The following is a 19715-nucleotide window of genomic DNA, read 5'->3' on the forward strand; positions in this document are numbered from 1 at the left end:
GTATTTATTACTGGCTGACACATGTTAAAAGATCCACAGGTGGTGCTAATTTATTTCATTTGTAATACTTAGAAGAACATTCATCATTAGTAATATTCTATTAAATTACTATTTTTATTGTGGTCATGGTGTGGGCTGGGGAGGGGGGTTTCCAGGTAACCAGAAACCCCCCCTGCGTTTGCCTATGCCCTGTGGTTGACAGAAGCAGTACCATATTGCATGGGCTCAGAGGTAAGTGAACAATTAGCTGCTATATGGCCGAAGCCACCACATCGGAAACATTGAGTCACATTAATGTCTAGTCTTTTGCGGGGTATGAACCTTCCTGGCCTGGCAGTCCTGTCTTCAGGTTCCCCACCCTCAGTCTTAGGCACATTCCACTGCCCAGCATCCTTCTCCCCAGGAACAGTCTTACCATTGTTGATGGGAGTTTGCCGATGCATCTTCGGGGCTCAGTGGGGCAGACTCATCAGCTCCTCAGCTGCCACATACTTAGGCTCACCCACTTGCACAAGGATGCAGATAGGGATCGCAGATACCGGTCCATCACGACTCATTCAACGATTTGTGGTCCTGTCAACATCTCGGGCTGTAGCCACTTGGTGGATAGATGGACAAAGGTCTTGCATCTGTGAGCATGGAGGTCTGTCCATTTGGAACTCCCAGCAGTGGATTCGTTGGGCACAAACAAAGGTGGTAACTCCCAAGCGAGCTAGGATCTCCCGTTTTAATTTCACATAGTCCTTAGCATCAGCCAGGCATAAATTGTAATAGGCCTTTTGTGGCTCCCCAGACAGGAAAGGTGCCACCAGACTTGCCCATTGCTCCTTGGGCCAACCCTCCCTTTCGGCTGTTCTCTCAAATGCAGTGAGATATGCCTCCACATCATCGCCTGAAGTCATCATTTCTAGGAAGTGACTGGCTCATATGGAGTGGGTGGTTGTGGGAGGACCAGAAGTAGCATCTCCAGGCCGGGCAACCAGGTGCTGTACCACTTCCTTAATAGCCTTGCGGGTTTCCTCGAGGGTGACTTGTTGCTGCCTCTGAGCTGCCTCCAAGGCCATCAATTGTACATTGGTAGCTTCCTGCTGAGCCCGGATAGCTTCCTGCTGTATTTTATTAGGCTCCTGCTGAGCTGCCGTAGCCTGGAGCAGGGCTTTTACAACGTCCTCAATTTTACCTCCAGGTGCTGGTTGGAAACTGAACCATGCCTCTCTGAGTATTGGCTGATGCCACCTTCAGGGTTTCAGTAATCACGTGTCTACCCTTTAAATTTTAAAGGACAATTTTTCCTTACTGCACTTTTCAGTGTGTGCGTGCTCACATTCTCCACCAATTGTAACAAGACCGGATTAGGGGTCCCTCTCCAGGGGTAGATGGACTCCCTTTTCACACGCACAGCAGCCGGAAAAATAGTACACCAGTCTGGGGTCTCGTACTAGCTGGCCGGTACCATTCTTCATTGTGCAATGTAAAAGGAAAACAAAACATAAAAGTAAATGCTAGCCCGTCTGGGCGCTAACTAAACAAGGGGTTCCCTCTCTAAAGAAATAGTTGGGCCTACTGCCTCCACCATCAACACAAGCGTATGCACAAGACTTACATGTAGTTTTCATCAAGTGTATCTGAGCCTGCCATTGCACCCACCCCATCATATTTTCATATTTACCCCTGGCAGAGGGTAATACACTCCCCCCCCTGTGAAGAGCACTGATCCCAATAACTATTTTTTTTATGGAATTTTTAAGGAAACATGTCAACTGCCATTAGGCCACACCCCAAAAAATAAAAATGGGGCCTGGCAATCCTAACAACAGCCCTGTGAGAAGGTGACCCAGCATATGCATATGTTGAGTCATCTTACACACAGGCCCGGCGACAGGGGGGGACTAGGGGCACAGCCATACCGGGCCCCAAGATTCTAGGGGCCCACACACAAACATGCTCTCTACTGCTGCAGTGATTCAGAGTGCACTACAGGCATGTTCAGGCCCCGCCACTACATGGTCCATCACAGGCAGATGGGGCCTGAACATGCCTGCAACGCACACTGCATCAGTCATGGAATGTCTGGCGGTGCAGGCCGGGCCGGCGGTAATGAGGGTGCCCGCAGCGGTACTGTGCCACTGACAGTAGTTCTAAAAATGAGGCAGACTGACTCATAGCACACTGCTGGGGCCGTAGCACAGAATGAGAAGGCGGTCTGACCGCACTCCTACCCTTGAGTCTCCTCCCCTCTTTTCCCCTCCCATTGTCTTACTTCTCACACTGCTGTGCTGTTGCCGGGGGCCTGATGTCACACTTCCTCGATGTAGCCATGGATGCAGGGTCCGGCTTTGCCATGCTACATCGGCCAGGAGTAGTTCCCTACTGTAGATACCATCGCAGAAGTAGGTGAAAGGTCAGTTGTGTTCTCTCTCTCTCTCTCTCTATATATATATATATATATATATATTTTGTTTCTCTCTCTCTCCTCTTTTCTCTCTCTCTCTGCTACTCCCCAAATAATACACAGAGAACTACACACATTTTTATTTGGCACATATTACAGGCAGTAATTCAATTTTCTCTAGAAGAACAGTTGGTATAAGACTTAAAATCAACTTGTTCCTGCTAGACCACCCCTTTACCTGTGCCAAGGAACTAGAGATAGGGGACCCCTAAAAAAAACTGCATACAGGGCCCCATGATTTCGGTTGCTAGCCCTGCTTACACATAAATAGCATCAAGGGTAGGAGCAGAGTGAGGGGGCACTGGGGCAGTGAGCAATAAGGAGGAAGTGACCGAGCATATGTATATGTCAGGTCACCTTACTATAGCTATGACAGGAATAGGGGCAGAGTGAGCAGTGCTTTTGGTAAAGGGGGCAGAGAGAACACAGAGAAAGCAGTAAGATAGAAGTATTTACTGCTCTTCTCTCCTAACAAGGCTCTTCAGACCATCCTGAGATGGAGAATGGATTTTGCGAAGTGAAATGGAAAGCAGAGCTTTGCATGTTTCTATGAATTGCTCTCAACATACTGTATGGGGCAGCAATAGCTTCACAAGTCATGGGAACTACTGATACCCCTTCTCTGAATATGGTGAAGCAATGAAAAGCCCTGTTATCACTGATAAATGGCTTTTCACTGCTACATGAATAGACCACAATATAATATTAAAACATCAATCTATCTGCAACAATGGCCATAACACTGATCAATCTGTTAGTGTCAGTGCTACAAATAAGTGATCTTGGTGATGGGTACACCCAGGGCTGCCATCAGAAATTGTAGGGTCCAGTAATGGCAAAATAGGCATCCCCCCATATAATTCACACACACATAAATCCAAAAGCTATCTATCTATCTATCTATATATATATATATATATATATATATATATATATATATATATATATATAGGGAAACCAACATTGATTCATATATATATATATATATATATATATATCAGACCCACATAAAAATACACTGAAAAAAGACCAATCCATATACAAAGTGGACAGAGGGCAGGGAAAGGCTGACTGCACAAGGAAAGGGGGGAGAGACAGGGTAGGGTCAGGGAAGGCTTGCTGGACTGGGGAGGGACAGGGCAGGGAAGGCTGTAACAGGGGGGGACAGGGCAGAGAAGGCTGACTGGACAAGGGGGGGAGGCATAGGGCAGTGAAGACTGGCTGGAAGGAACAGGGGGGTGGACATGGAAGGCTGTCTAAACTAAAGGGGGTAGCACATGTCATGGTAAGGGAGTACCTGTTTAGTGGTGTGTTCAGCTGGCAGCGCTGGTGCAGCCAGCCACGTAGAATCCGCTCTGGCTGCTTTTGAAATGGAGAGAGATGGGGAGACAATTGATATAAAATGCTGACTTTGCTGAGCCTGATGGCATTTCATATAGAGCCACTTATTGCACTGGGCCACGAGCCAATCACAGCTAGCAGTCCGGTAGCCAATCTGGAACGGCCGCTATGACTGTTCCTGATTGGCTGCCATTCCACCATCTCTGGCTGGCTTGTGGCTGCATTGCTTGTATCTTTTTCCCTGGCATCCCTGGCTGCTGCTGCGCCACTGCTGCTACCAAGGCCTCCTCTCTCACCTCCCTCTGGACTCGGAACTCAAAGCCACAAGGTCCCCCCCTGATGGCGGCCCTGGGTATACCTACAATGTGAGAAATAAATTAAAGCTGCAATACACATAGGTGTATCAAAACAAGGCAAAAGGAACAGTCACAAAGTATTCAAAAAATAAACAAAGAGGAAGCACAAGAAATTCCTGCAAAAAGCTATATTTCGGAACAATCCTATAATATTAGAAGAATTAATAAAGAAAGAGGATTCTATCGCACAGAAAAATAGGTTCATATTGGTAATCTAATGAACACTAAGGATTACACGATCACACACTTATTTTATTTTATTTAGTTTCTATATTACAATTTTTGACACTAATAATATAATTTTTTATTCACCAATTATACTTAAAATCTAATATTATATTCAATCTATTTATGTATATAATAAAATGTATTGGATTTGTTTAATACATTATTACATATAGAGGAATTTATATCTCATTTCAATAAATAATATTTTTATTTACATAGGGATAATAAAAGCAGTATCCATTTGATAGAGGATTTATATAATAAATACATTCATCAAATCTATATATAATCAGTAAGAATTTTATACAAACTCATTGTATTATGCTTAATTTATTTTCCTGTCTTGGTATGCAGCATTGGCAGTGACATGGTATACACACCCCCATTGAGGAATTACTGAATAGATTACCAAATGAACACAATTTCTATGATGCAGCAGGTGTGATTGGATGCTGCTCTTTTAAAAGTATGCCAATCTCCTCAGATCGAGTTGCCTTGTTAAAGCTCCATTAGCTAAACGCACGTCGGCGGGGAAGACAGCTGTTTGTTCAGTCCTATACTATATAAAATATTAAGCCTCAAATGTACCATTATTCTACCGATCATGTTGTATGATATATGTTTGCAGTTTTTAATTGTCGGACAGAGAGCCCTTGGTGCACATAGACATTACAGTGATAAACTCAGTAAGCCTAATATGTTAATGGCCGACTGCCTTGCTATAAAATGTACCGCTGACAAGGGCAGAGAAGCCGGGCTGTTGTAACACTGAATCAGCAGTGGCAGTCTGCAAGCATGGTAGTTGCGAAAGAATACGAATGTGATACATTGTAAAAGTGATAATCCCTCACAACACACTTCAACACTATATCTGTGGTTATGGGAAACTACTGTTGCAGATTGCAAGCATGCTATCTATAAAACAAGTTAATACTAACAAGTTCTATGCTATTTATTAACCTGCATCTAAATGAAAATATTGTACCTTTATGCAGGGTAATAACAATTGAGATTAATAACCTCTGTATTCACAATATATCAGTAACTGAACAACAATTGTGACACATATATATAAATATATATATGTATATATATATATATATATATATATATATATATATTAATAACACTATCCAGTATATTGCCTCGTTATTTCCTCAACACAATTATAATTTTAGGGAATATTAGAAATATATGGTACAGGCCAATTAACTCAATTCAAAACAGGCATAAACACACAGTGGGATATTACAGTTTTTATATACACTTATTTATATTTTCTGCACTTTGCTATCACTACATTTATATTTTGCTATTTATGTATACTGAATATTTTAAATATTAATTAAAAGTTATAGTTTAGTTAAAAATGTGCGCCTAATATTAGAAGAAGCATTTCAACTTGAAGTCTTCAGTCAGACTACTGTACATACACTAGTGCCAGTGAATTAGGTCTATGGATTCAAGTTCCTTCTGTAGGAGTATACAATCTCTATTGACTCCACTCCTGAGGACATGGGATGCGATCAATATTGAAGCAATTTAAATGTATTGTGTTTTTCACTTCTGCAAAGTGTTTGGCCACAGGTAAAGTGTGGCCAAATAAGGGTCATTTGAAGTGGTGACAATGCTTTTTTGATAGAAGACATACTGTAAGTTGTGCAAGTTGCTCCTTGAGCATCCTTGAGGTCTTCCCTTAATAGAGTAGCCTACATGGGCACATTATAACATAAAACACAAATTTAAGTTGCAGTCAAGTCTACTGTATATTTGGGTTTGTATTCCTTGTTATGAAGAAGATTCCTGAACAATGAATCCATCAACAAGAAAGGGCATGTGGTATAGCCAGGACAAACCGTAGACACCCAGTCCACAAGTAAACCAATTTGGCATGGTGCTTTTGACTTGACTAGAACAGTCAGTTTTGACCATGACATTACTAAGATTAGGATCTCATCTATATGCAATGTAGGGTATGTATTTTACAACTCTAGAAAGAGCAGATTCCATAGTGATAAGATGCCAGTGGCAGATAACTGTCTCTTTTATAACCTTCATGGCCACTGTGAAGGTACTGCAGAGGTTATATTTATCCAAATCTTTCACATCAGTTTCAGTGGTCGGTGAAAATAGTGATTCAAGTTTCAATAAATATTCTCCCCTTCCCCTACTTCTCTTCATCTTATTGAGTATATCAGAGGAACATGTCAAAACCCATCACCATCTCTCGTTTTTGTAGGTAAAAAACATTGTTAAACATAAATTAATTTGTATATACAATTACATCAACCAGGAGCAGAAATTCTGATGGTGGACCACCATATGCTGTTTTCTCCAGAATGGCTTTCTTATAGGCATCCATTCTTAGTTTGTTAGGTATGCTTGTTTACAAACTAGACACATCAAGCTTGACCAGTATGAAATGTTCAGCAATATTCTCCAAGAAATTTAGTATATTAAGAAGATCATTGGTATCTCTGATGTAACTATCACTTATCTGCACCATGAGTTGTAGTTAAACCTCCACATATAGTGATAATGGATGACAAGGTGAGCCTATTGCTAGGGGTATTGGTCTGCCTGTTGGGTGTAGAAGATATTTTTTATTTTGGGCAAAGTGTACATGATGGGTATTTTGGTAATTTGTGTTTAAGAAATGCACCCATTTCCATGTTGATACAGTATATCAATTACCAATGCCTAATTGTATAATAGTATCAATTTCCCCATTGTAACTTCATGTGGGATCATAAGTAAGGGTAAGGCATCAATAAAATTCTTTCAAAAGATTTTTAATTTCATCATATAATCTACTGTATGTGTCTATGGAGCACAATGTATTATCTGCTGCTCTAATAGAGATTTTACAATAACAAAACAACACTTTGACCTACTGCTTTGTAAACTATCTGGCCTAAAACAGAGTAAGACAATGGTTGAGCATGGTTTAGGGTTACGTGTATGAGTCTGCCACTCAGGGTCACAACAGGAATTTATTTTGCCCCATAGGAAAATATTGATGACTGTCCTGAGCCCTGCACAATAACATTCCTGTCATTTCTCCCATATTTCTTTCAACGCTAATTCTATAGAGCATTTCTTCTTGTACTTGTTTATTTTGTAAAACTAAGAATACTCATAAGGCATTTAACAAGCTTATTATGATTGCTCAGCATTTACAATTCGTTATGCAATATGAATGTAACTCTGCACCAGTCTCAAACACGCCCAACCTGTCGTTAATGATCACTTGCTGTTCTGTTTGGAATGTAATTCAGTGTCAAAGTTTTTTGTTAACATAAACATAGTGAGACAAAGCTCTGGACGTTGCTGTAATTGAGCTGTGCTCAAAATGGCAGTAAATATAGCAGGGACCCTTCTCCTGGTTACCGGTGTCACTCTCCTGGTTTACCTTCTTAAATGGTGGAATAAGATTATGCAGAAGAACTTGCCCCCGGGGCCCACACCTCTGCCCCTGCTGGGGAATATCATGCAGATCAGCACCACAGAATTTCCACAATCTTTGGTTAAGGTAAGCTGGGTCATTAATAACCAAATGATTATAAATTTATAATACAACAGAAAACTGCAGTGTTGTTAGTGGTTATCTCTATTAACATTTTAATTTTGTTGGGGGAATTTAATTAGCCGTGAGATATACCCCACAGCTAATTAACTGTGCAGCATGTGGAAATGCTGTTCAATGAAATAGCATCCCCGCACAGTAAACCAAGGCTTAATGCACACTAACCCAGTGGTTCCTCGTAAAGTGTGGATCAGTGTATCATGTGAGTTAACCCCCTGTGGATGCATTTTTTCATGGTCTTTTCCTTCCACCTACTGAAGCTGCATGGAAAAGTCCACCTCTATGATTTAACACATCACGTAAACCATGCTAACTGAATCGGTCGGCTAATTGGATTTCACCTTATATATTGTATAGGTATGTGCAATGTAATTTAAGGACAATGATAGACAGAGATAAATGATTTATGCTTCAGCACATTTCTACCAATTACACAAGTGCTAGAGTGTGCCGTTTATCTAAAACAAACATATTTCACCTGTAGATAGATATTCACTATTGCTGCTCATATGAAAATTTACTGACTAATTACATCATATTTTGTAACACAAAAAAAAAGAATTGTAGTAATACTAAATAAAAACTGTGTATGGTGCATACTATAGACATAAATTCCAAATGGTATCTAAGTAACATACAGTACAACTGCTGTAATGCAATATATATATGTCTCTCTAAAGCTGAGTGAGAAGTATGGACCTGTGTACACCATCTACATCGCTAATAATCCTGCAGTCATGCTAATTGGCTACGATGCTGTGAAGGAAGCGCTTGTTGACCGCAGTGATGTGTTTAGTGCCAGAGGGGAATTGGAATTCGCAGACCTGTTCTTTAAGGATTATGGTATGATATTAAAAGAAATGAAAATAGTACTTAAAGCTGAATAGCATTAAGTCAAAAAGATGTAAAATGATACAGAGAAGAGTGTGAATGGTAGGACCACTCAGAAGCTACAATTGCGGCTCTGATTGGATATTGCACAGAGGGTCACCATGAGCTCTTGCGAAGGTCAAGTGATTAAAAATGAGTAATACAGTTTTCAGGTTATGTTTTATTCATATGAAGGTATAAATTAATAACATGTCATGACCTGTGCTGTTTGAAATCAATATATAGAAATCAATAAAATTCTAATAATATAAATCCTCATGATGTAATAATATGGTCTGCCATGTAATAACAACTGTCCCTTGTTTGATAATATATATCTCTTAAATCATTGACTCTCCCTATTGTTTATTCTAGACCACATTTAAATTTGCATTATTAGAGTACTCAGCAACCCCAAAATACCTAGGATCTGATGCATGGTCAGATGCAGTGGTGATATTGGATGCAGTAGAGCGATTTTTTTCTTCTGCGCATGCATCTAATTTGCACTGTGCACACAGAGTTGGAGATGCGATTGAGGTGCACGGAGGACGCACAGTCTCAGAAAAAATTAGAGATGTGCGCCGACCCTTGTGTTTTGGTTTTGGTTTTGGATATGGATCCCCCTGGTTTTGGATCTGGATTGGTTTTTCCAAAACCTCACCTCCGTGTTTTGTTTTCGTGTTTTATTTTTGGATCTGGATTTTTTTATTAACAAATCATAAAAACAGCTAAAATCACATAATTTGTGCCTGTTTTTGTTCCTACAGTATAATTAACCTCAATAACATTTATTTTCAGTAATTTCCAATCAATTTTGCCCACCTCACAATATTATTTGCTTCATCTAGTTAAGGCCAAAAGGTTGCATCCAGCTAGCTGGCTGACTAAGCTAAGAGACACAGTGGGTGGCACTAACATGTGGCAGTTCAGCTTATAACTTCCAACATGGATACAGTGTGTTATACAGTGTGGCTTGGATACACCAATAGTGCACTTACTGTGACAGCAGTGTCGGCAGAGCGGGGTTGCTGACGGTGTCCTCAGTACACGGAATGGCAGTGCTGCGGTGCTGGCAGTGTCCTCAATGAAGGGTACCGGTGATGTCAGCAGTGCGGGTGTGCCCGTGGTGTATTTAGTGCAGGTTTGCTGGCTGTGTTGGCAGTGTGGGGTGCCAGTGGTATCTTTAGTCCAGGTTTGCTGGCTGTGTTGGCAGTGCGGGGGTGCCAGTCGTGTCTTTAGTGCAGGTTAGCTGGCTGTGTCAGCAATTTGGGGGTTGCTGGTGGTGTCCTCAGTACATGAAATGGATGTGCTGTGGTTCTGGAAATGTTCTCAGTGAAGGGTACCGGCGGTGCCAGCGGTGTCCTCAGTGCAGGTTTCCTGACTATGACAGCAGTGCGGGGGTGTTCTCAATGCAGGGTGCTGGTGGTGTCGGCAGAGCGGGGGTGCCAGCGGTGTCCTCAGTGCATGTGTGCTGACAGTGTTGGCAGTGAAGGGGTGCTGGTAGTGTCCTCAGTGTGGGAGTGTTGGCAGTGTTGGCAGTGTGGGGGTTGCTGATGGTGTCCTCAGTACAGGGGTGCTGGCAGCGGTGGTGTAGGCAGGCGGCGGGGGATGGCGGGCGCCAGCTTCTTTTTCTTTTGCATTTTCAATGGGCTTAATGCTGATTGGCTGAGAGCCGTGAGAGATGGCTCTCTCAGCCAATCAGCATTAAGCCCACTCAAAACAAATCCTCACGACCCAACAGCAGAGTCACAAGGTTTTGCCTCGGTTGAGGGATCCGGGGCACGCAGGGAGATCTGAGCTGCACTTGGATTGCTTCAGATCCCAGAAATTCGTGTGGGTTTGGATCTCTGAGATCTCTAATAAATAGGTATGGGGCATTCCTGGTCGGTGACAGATAGGTGGCAATGCGGATGCATGGAGATGGTCTGTCTTATGGGTGTTGACACACACACTCGTTCACATGGGAAGCCATATTCAGATATATATATTCTACACATGCTGTAGGGCTGGTGCAAGTTTTAATGGTGCAACTGATGGTGCGTCTAAAGATGCACCAAGCAGTATTTCAGTATTTACCAACACTGAACGCAGGTATCTCACTCCTTGTACATTCTGACGCATGGATCTAAACCAGGGAAGGGCTTTGTAAAGAATGTGTGGTAAATCACAGATGGGATACCCAAAACTCAGGGGTCTCCTGGACATTCTGGATTAAGAAAGTATGATTTTTCTGCAGTAGAAGAAAGTTGAAGTCCAGCCTTTATGTAGAAATGATAGTTGATGATAGTTGATGTTGTTTCATGTTTGCTTATCATAGCAACTTTGATTTCATGTCTGATTGCTCCTGTGAGCCACAAAGGCCTGTCCCCCTGTAAAGGTCGCTATTCCGAAAGCTGAGATCACTCATTGGAGATTACTCTTGAAATAAATCATGTCTCACAGTTGCCTAAGGGCAAAATGAAAAGAGATTAAAAAAACACAAAAGGCAAATAAAGTAAAGACAAATATAAGGAACGGGTGACCACTATTTCAACAAGGTAAGGTGAGTAGTGTACCAAATTAGTCAGGAAACCTTTATAGAACAAAAAGAGCTGTATAAGGTATATATGCACTCTACAGCGGCTAACTGGGGTGTCAGTCCCACAAAAAACAATAAAACAATAAAGTACCAAATATATATATATATATATATATATATATATATATATATATATAAATCAGCACTGGTAGCTTGTAAGTCTTTAAATATACTAAAATTTTGTATATTTTAAGATAAAATGGTACCCTCTGAATACATTAAAACTTTAATAAAAAAACATGTTTAAAATTAAACATGAACAGACAGTAAAAATAGCCCTACTCAGATCTAAGAGTACAGTTAGTTAGTTCAGGCTGATTAGGTCACAATTATCAGATATAGCATACATGATTCAAGATAAATGGATATATACCCACTAGGTGAACACACTGGATTAGTCTTGTCAAAGTCAAGAGTACGAGTATATTCACTACATAATTGGAGTTTATCCAAACAATATAAGCCAACTTGAATATAGTTACCACATGATGCAGATTAAATAGTTCTGATTAAACAGGGTTATTGCAATGATAGTCCAAGCTCTCCAGTGGTGTGCTGGCTGGCAAACATGTGTTGCTTTATCATGGTATAAATGGAGTTTATTTATTAACAGTTTCTTATATAGCGCAGCATAGTCCGTTGCGCTTTACAATTTGATTCAACATTAATAGAACAAGACTGGGTTGTAAAAGACAGACATAAAGGTAAGAGGGCCCTGCTCGCAAGCTTACAATCTATAGGGAAATAAGTGTTGATACACAAGGATTGGTGCTATATATTGCAAATTGGTCCAACCCAATTGCAGATGTTCTTGGTGAGCTGTATGATCCAGTCACACTGGAAAGTTGGCCTAGGGTTAGGAGGATGTGAAATGGAAGAGAGAAAATGTGATATGTGTATACTATAAGAAGGGATTTAGATAGGGATAATAAAGTTTATGTATGTGATTCTGGAATCTGATAAGCTTGTCTGAAGAGGTGAGTTTTCAGAGAATGGTTGAATGTTTGGAGATTAGCGGAAAATCTTATTGTGAGTGTGAAGGCATTCCACAGGAAGTGTGCAGCCCGAAAAAAGTCCTGTAATCGTGCATGGGAACAAGTAATGCGTGTGGATGAGATATGAAGATCTTGTGCAGAGCAGAGATGTCGAATCAGAAGATATTGTGAGATAACAGAAATCATTTATTTTGGTGTGATTTGGTTAATAGCTTTATATGTGAGTGTAAGTATTTTATATTGAATACGGTAGAAGAACAGCAGCCAACGGAGGGACTGACAGAGTGGATCAGCAGACACTGAACATTTGGCAAGGAAGATCAGCCTTGCAGCTGCATTCAAAATGGATTGGAGCAGCAAGAGTCTGTTTTTGGGAAGACCAATAAGGAGACTATTGCAATAGTCAATGCGGGAAATAATGAGTGCATGTATTAGAGTTCTTGGAGTATCTTGTGTAAGATATAGTTGAATTTTGGCTATGTTTCTTAGATGTATGTAACAGGATTTAGAGACAGATGAATGTGGGGAACCAAAGACAGTTCAGAGTCAAGGAGGACACCTAAGCAGCAAGCTTGTGGGGTGGGGTTGATTGTCGAGTTGTCAACAGTAATAGAGATATCAGGTTGTTAACTACTATTGGCTGGTGGAAATATAATTAATTCTGTTTTGGATATGTTAAGTTTGAGGTGGCAAGATGCCATCCAAAATTACATGGCAGAGAGGCATTCAGTGACACAGACGAGCACAGATGGTGACAAATTTGGGGAGGATAGGTAGATTTGAGTATCGTCCGCATACAGATGATAGTGAAAACCAAAAGAGCTGATTAGTTTGTTAAGAGAGGTGGCATACATTGAGAAAAGCATTGGACCCAAGACTGAGCCTTGCGGTACTACAACTGATAAAGGTAGCAAAGTGGAAGTAGAATCAGAAAAGTGAACAGTGAAAGAACGATTAGATAGGTAGGATGAGAACCAAGAAAGGGTTGTTTCTTGAAGACCTAGGGATTATAGTGTTTGTGTGAGATGAGAGTGGTCAACAGTGTCAAAGGCAGCAGAGAGATCTAGAAGAATTAGAAGTGAGTATTGACCTTTTGCCTTCGCAGTGACAAGATTATTTACTACCTTAGTTAGTGCTGTCTCTGTGGAATGTTGGGAACTAAAGCCTGACTGAAGTAAGTCCAGTAAATTGTGGGTGTTATGAAAGTGTGTGACACGAGTGTAGGCAAGTCTCTTCAGTAGCTTGGAGGGACAAGGGAGTTGGGAGATAGGACAGTAATTTGAGAGAGAGTTAGGGTCATGATTTTGTTTTTTCAAAATGGGAATGATCACTGCATGCTTGAACAGTGATGTAAAGATACCAGTAGAGAAAGAGAGATTACAGATTTTAGTTGCATATGGGTTGATCACAGGAGACAGAGCTTTACTAATTTGTGAGGGTATATGATCAATAGGAGAGGTAGTAGAGTAGGAGGATGAGATACCTCATCTTCATTAGTGGGGTTAAATGATGAGAATGTACTACCGGGTTTTGGTAGGAAATTGAGCAGGTCCCTGGCTGAGGAAGAGCCTACCATGTCATTTAGGATATTATCAATCTTGTCCTTGAAATAGGAAGCAAGATCTTGTATACTGATAGCAGCAGGAGGGTTGGGTGACGGAGGGGTAAGAAGTTATTTAAATGTATTAAAAAGTTGCTTGAGGTTAGAGGCTTGGGCAGAGATGACAGATTGGAAATATGTTTGTTTGGCAGTATCCAGTGCATTACAAATAAGACTGGTAGTCTTATATTTGAGGAAGTCTTGAGATTTACGCCACTGACGTTCTACTTTACGTGAGAGTTTTTGTAGGTGTCTTGTCAATTTGGGATGCCACGATTGACTTCTAAGTCTACGTGGAGTGTGATAGGTAGCTGGAGCTACTTCATCAAGGGCTAGTTCTAGGGTCTGGTTCCGGTGTGATACAGCAGTTTCAGGAGAAGTGAACTTAGAAAGATTAATTGTTGCAGAGAGATGGCTAGTTGTTGAAAATTAATAGCATTAATATCTCTGTGGGTTTGAGGAGGCTTGGTTGATTTGATTGACATTGAGGTTGATGTAATGGAGGACAGTGTGAAGGTTATAAGGTTATGATCTGAGTTTTCACTATTGCTCAGCCATGATTGTAAAACTTGCAGCTTTCTTGAAGTTGTGATCATGGCAGAGAGTTGTAGTCATCTGATGCGATTCATTATTGGGGTATGACAGTATAAAAGGCATCTTTATCCTAAAATAGATATTAGTATGTAAATACATACAGACACCCACCACTGCTTTGCATGTACATCTATAGGAATGACTTGACTTCTTGATTATCTGCAATTAATATTTGCAAATTTAATTGGAAATAACAGAACACAATTTGTAGGGATCATCTCAAGCAATGGGGAAAGATGGAAGACAATGCGTCGCTTCTCTCTCATGACTATGAGGAATTTTGGAATGGGAAAGAGAAGCATTGAGGAGAGGATCCAGGAGGAGGCTCGATTCCTTGGGGAGACATTTATGAAGAGCCAAGGTGGGTAGAGATAATGAATGAGGATTCAAAATTATTCATAAAAACATAGAATTTTTCCATAAGGTATAAAAAAAAACAGACACACGCACGACACACGCCATTGCATTCAAGTGTACTGAGTCACACAGAAACACAATACAGTGTGGAACATAAACCAACCTTATGTTGTAGTAAAATACAGGGTATACATAGTATATGATGTGACATCCTACATTATACATTATTTACTGGAATATTCATTCATAACTTAACATTCCAACTTTCCAACAACGGTCAGTGTGTGTGATGGAGGAAAAGAAGAGATCATGATGGAGGGCACATCACAGCCAAAAGTTTAATTGAAAGACAGACAAATATATGGGGTGGGTGCTTTAACTAGGTATGATGATAATGGTGTGATGACGGAAGAGGGTAAGGGAAAGGGACTTAAGTACATACCTAAAGCTTTATGGAAGTACAGACACAAATAGGGAAAGGGGATGAGTCATTCTTTCCTTCAGGATTGTAAATTATGGAATAGTTTCTTAGCTGGCTGTGAACCAGCCTGTGACTGTCCTGGATTGACCTCTCCTTTTTCAGTATGACACAATTCCTGGCAAGCCACAAAGTGTCCTTAACAGTTAATAATGTACCAGAGCTTCTGGATTGCCTGATAAGTATGGGTGCCAGGAAATGCAAAAAAGCACAGAGTGGTACAAAAGGCTATTCCCGAGCATATTATCTCTGGCTTAATGTTCCAGTATATCAATATCTGTGCATTGGGATAGTCCCACTAGAGATGTAGAGATAATTTTTCATGGGTGATGCACCAAAGGCACAAATTTCAGGAAAGCATGTGTGTAATTCTTCTTGTACTCTTTTTTTAGACAAAGTATGCTTAACATTTATCAGAAAAAAACTTACAATAGTGTTTTACCATATAAAAACAACCTTGTATAAAACTTTTGAGATAAAACAGAATTATATATCTATGGAATCCCATACCACAGAACCTCATATATGAAAACACTTCTGTTAGCCTATAAAATGAGGAGCCTTACAACATGTATTTTTTCTTTATATATTTTATAACATTATATGTTTATTTGTCATGTATATGGCAGAAGAAGTGAAAAGATATCTGGTGCACCACTGTACATCTAATAAAATTAATAATCACAGAATGTAGAGCATATCACAGATAAAAACTTTCCCATAGTTTGATCGCCTACTAGAGAAGGCACATAAAATAAAATATGGTCCAGTCCTAGGATTCCTTAAGCACTTACCAGCCTGTGGGAAAGGTATATAATCACCAAAGGGGGTGCATTGATAATATATGACTCAATATGTATATATTTAAAGAAATTTATATTTAGTACAAACACTTATCATATTGAGCACACACTAAATATTACATATATATATTTAGCTACTAAAAGGAGCTTTGAGGGAAAAAGAAATAGGCAGTACTTGTAGAACTTGTAAACATGCACAAAACTATTTTTGACAACGGAATATATTTCTATCAAAAATTTTGTGAGAACTATTTTTAATGTTTTTTTTACAAATAAATGTTTCAACCAGGACACCTATTATTATTTTACTTCTCCATATTTTCGCATTCACTCTGTAAAAAACCTTGTATGATAGAGAAATTTGGTGATTATATTTAAAATTAGCATGCCAAAAATCATAAGAATCTGTCATTAAATTCCAGACAATTTTAAATGACCCCTATTTTGCAGGCCTGTGATTGGTGGCAGTGGCAAATGCAGGATTTCTAGAGGGGGGTTTCCAAATGCATGATTTTAGAAGGAGTGTGGTCTGTCCATGAAGAGGGCATAATTATCACTTATCCAGAATTTGGGGGGCAGCAGAAGAACATAGCACTGCCCTGGACATATATGTACATATTGGTCTTATTATGCACTGGATAACTGTATCAATAATTAACCCTACAAATGATCTATAGCAGAGCAACCCTAAGGCTCAGTACACACCTATAGATATATCTGTTCAGTCCCTCTGGTTAGAAGGACAGTCTGGTAAAGTATGGGACCAAATAACAATAGAATCGGACCAGATTTTCCTTCTCACCAGACAGATTGGACAGATATATCTGTGTGCACACAACCTAACAGAGTATGTTTTCCATATCTCCTAGTCAGTGCACAGGTGTATTCATTACTGGCTGACACATGTTAAAAGATCCACTGGTGGTGCTAGTTATACGTTTGTGATACTGAGGAAAACCTGCAGCACTAGTAAAATTGTATTATATACTATTTATTTATATTGTGGTCATGGTGTGGGGAGGGGAAGGGGATTTTCAGGCAACCAGAACACCCCCCCCCCTGCATTTGCCTATTGGTGGTAGTCTGAATATACCACTATGCGGAAAATATTTTTATGTGAACGTATTTCTTTATGCTATTTCTAATGTTGCTATCATATTGTATAGTGAATTTAAAGGCTGTCTTCTTCACAAAATAACAGGCACTCCATTTGACCCATCATATCTACTGAGATTGGCTGTTTCCAATGTAATTTGCTCCATTGTATTTGGTGAGAGATTTGATTATGAGGACAAGAAATTCATAACCCTACTGTCATACCTTGCAGATGTTGTCCAGTTAATAAACTCTGCCTCAGGTCAGGTATGAAACAAGAATATTCAAAATTTCCATTTCTGTATTTTTGATCATGTCAACAAATTCTACATCAAACAAAGTTAAAATCTATCAAAACATATGCACAAGAAAACACAAAAAGCTCCAATTGCATAAAATATTTTGTCTTCTTTATTGACTTCCTGAAATCAATCCAACATTTTTATATGCAGCCAATCTAAATCCAAGGGCCAGATGTACTAAGCCTTGGAGAGAGATTAAAGTGGACGGAGATAAAGTACAGCCAATCAGCTCCTAACTGACATTTTTCAAACACATCCTGTAAAGTGACAGTTAGGAGCTGATTGTCTGGTACTTTCTCTCTCTCCACTTTATCACTCTCTAAGACTTAGTACATCTCCTGCCAGGTGTCATGTCCTGGAGAATTGAGAAGTGAAACTTTTGGTTACCGATATGGAGCCAAAGCTGCAGGACCTGACTAATCAGGTGCCACCATGAGCTAAAATGAATATAAATACACTTTGAATTGTAGTGCAAAGAGAACAAACAAACTTTAGGGTATAATGAATTTAAAAAGTAGGCTAAAATGGAAAAACATCACCATTATGCTAGTCAAGAGAGAATTTATAGTAATGCTGCCATCCAGTTTTTGAAGCTACATTACCTACTAACCCCAAATAATTATTCACATAAAATATATTTAATTCACAAACATAAATAGTCCCAATGTGTAAATAATTTAGATAATGAACCAGATATTAATTTTATTTATGTTAGTATCATCTCACAACAAATGCCTTACTAAGAATTAATATAACTAAATCAAATATATAAACATCACAGGGCTGATACTGAGTTTGGTGTAAAGTTTATCTAAATTTGTACCATGCATGCCCATAAGAAATATGCACACCTACATGTATATACAGATCTGCCACTTGAGACACTTTTTGCTTTAAGTATCTGACTAGGGGAGAAAGGGGATAAAACAGAGACCAAATACAGAAAGGGCATATTTGTTTAGACAGAGGTAGATTTCCATAGATATCCAGATGATGTCTGTTGGTAGCTGTATCACGATTGGGTACCAGAAGGCTAGCACAAATACATATTCAGTTATCAGACTATAAGGCATTTCTGGTTGGCTGACTGCAGAGTCACCACCTAAAGCAGGTAGGGCTTTCTTCTTTGCTTACACTATACAGATTACATTACATCATTTTTGTGGGAAAGTTTAAAAAATATATCTTTGCTACTTTGAATCATACATGAGAAAGAAGATTTTGCCAATAGTAAAGAGAGTTTTTATTTTTTAGTAAATCCTAATCTCCTTAAAAACCAATGTTATTTTTTTCTTGTGTATGTGAATTAGTTGAAAGTACTGTAAGTTATTATTTATGTACGTATTTGTTATTTATAATTACTTACTTATATACCTCCAGCATATTCTATTGCACTTTACAATTGGGAACAAAAGAATACTATAACATGACTGGGTATATACAGACAGACAAAGAAGCAAGAAGGCCGTGCTCAAAAGTTTACAGGGACAAATATGCTATTTTTCATTTGTTTTTCTTTTTGTAGATCATAAATCAATTAAATTTATCAGTATTGTAGTAAAGAAATATAGATATATCTAAAAAGTCTGCATTGTCAAATAAAGACTGATAAAAAAATATGCATAATATACATAAAATCAATACATATGCAAATAATTATAAGTATCTATATGGCTTGATTGAAAATATTAATTTATTATGGGTATAAAAATATAATAAGCATAAATTTCATGAATATTGAACATCAAAGTGTGAAAAATAAAAGATAAAAAAATTGATGGTAATAATAATAATAACAGTCATAAATAAAAATAATAATAATATGATAATAATCCAAGGAAATCCAAAGAAAAATGTAAATAAAAAATTGATGAATGGAGTGAAAAAAATATATGTTAAAAGCAATTGAACATGATAGAGGAATCTCACAGAACAATCTCGATTCAAATAACAGTTGGTGATAATAATGTTGCAACAGTCACTGGCCTACAAGTGTGGATCTGGAATATTATCCAGCTAATAGTAATTACCAGACTTGGTTATGATGTCCGTGACCTGAGAACGATGCAGAAGTACC

At 39.2% G+C, this 19715-nt stretch overlaps 1 protein-coding gene across 4 annotated transcripts in view; it reads left to right on the top strand.

The window, feature by feature from the left end:
- The window catches only part of LOC148518781 (cytochrome P450 2C23-like), a 395981-nt gene that overhangs the window by 368620 nt on the left and 7646 nt on the right, over positions 1 to 19715 (top strand). The window contains exons 1-6 of one of the 4 annotated variants that reach the window (XM_088477124.1): positions 7730 to 7909; positions 8644 to 8789; positions 11909 to 11916; positions 14051 to 14062; positions 14815 to 14964; positions 17443 to 17603. In XM_088477124.1, the coding sequence (XP_088333250.1) occupies positions 7730 to 7909; positions 8644 to 8789; positions 11909 to 11916; positions 14051 to 14062; positions 14815 to 14964; positions 17443 to 17603 (657 nt within the window). Of the gene's footprint in view, positions 1 to 7726; positions 7910 to 8643; positions 8807 to 11908; positions 11917 to 14050; positions 14063 to 14814; positions 14965 to 17442; positions 17604 to 19715 lie in introns of those variants that run through there. The other 3 variants (XM_088477123.1, XM_088477125.1, XM_088477122.1) reach the window with 3 other exon arrangements.

The sequence above is a fragment of the Taudactylus pleione genome, unplaced genomic scaffold (genome assembly GCF_031769625.1).
Source record: "Taudactylus pleione unplaced genomic scaffold, aTauple2 ptg000199l, whole genome shotgun sequence".
NCBI classification, from domain to species: domain Eukaryota; kingdom Metazoa; phylum Chordata; class Amphibia; order Anura; family Myobatrachidae; genus Taudactylus; species Taudactylus pleione.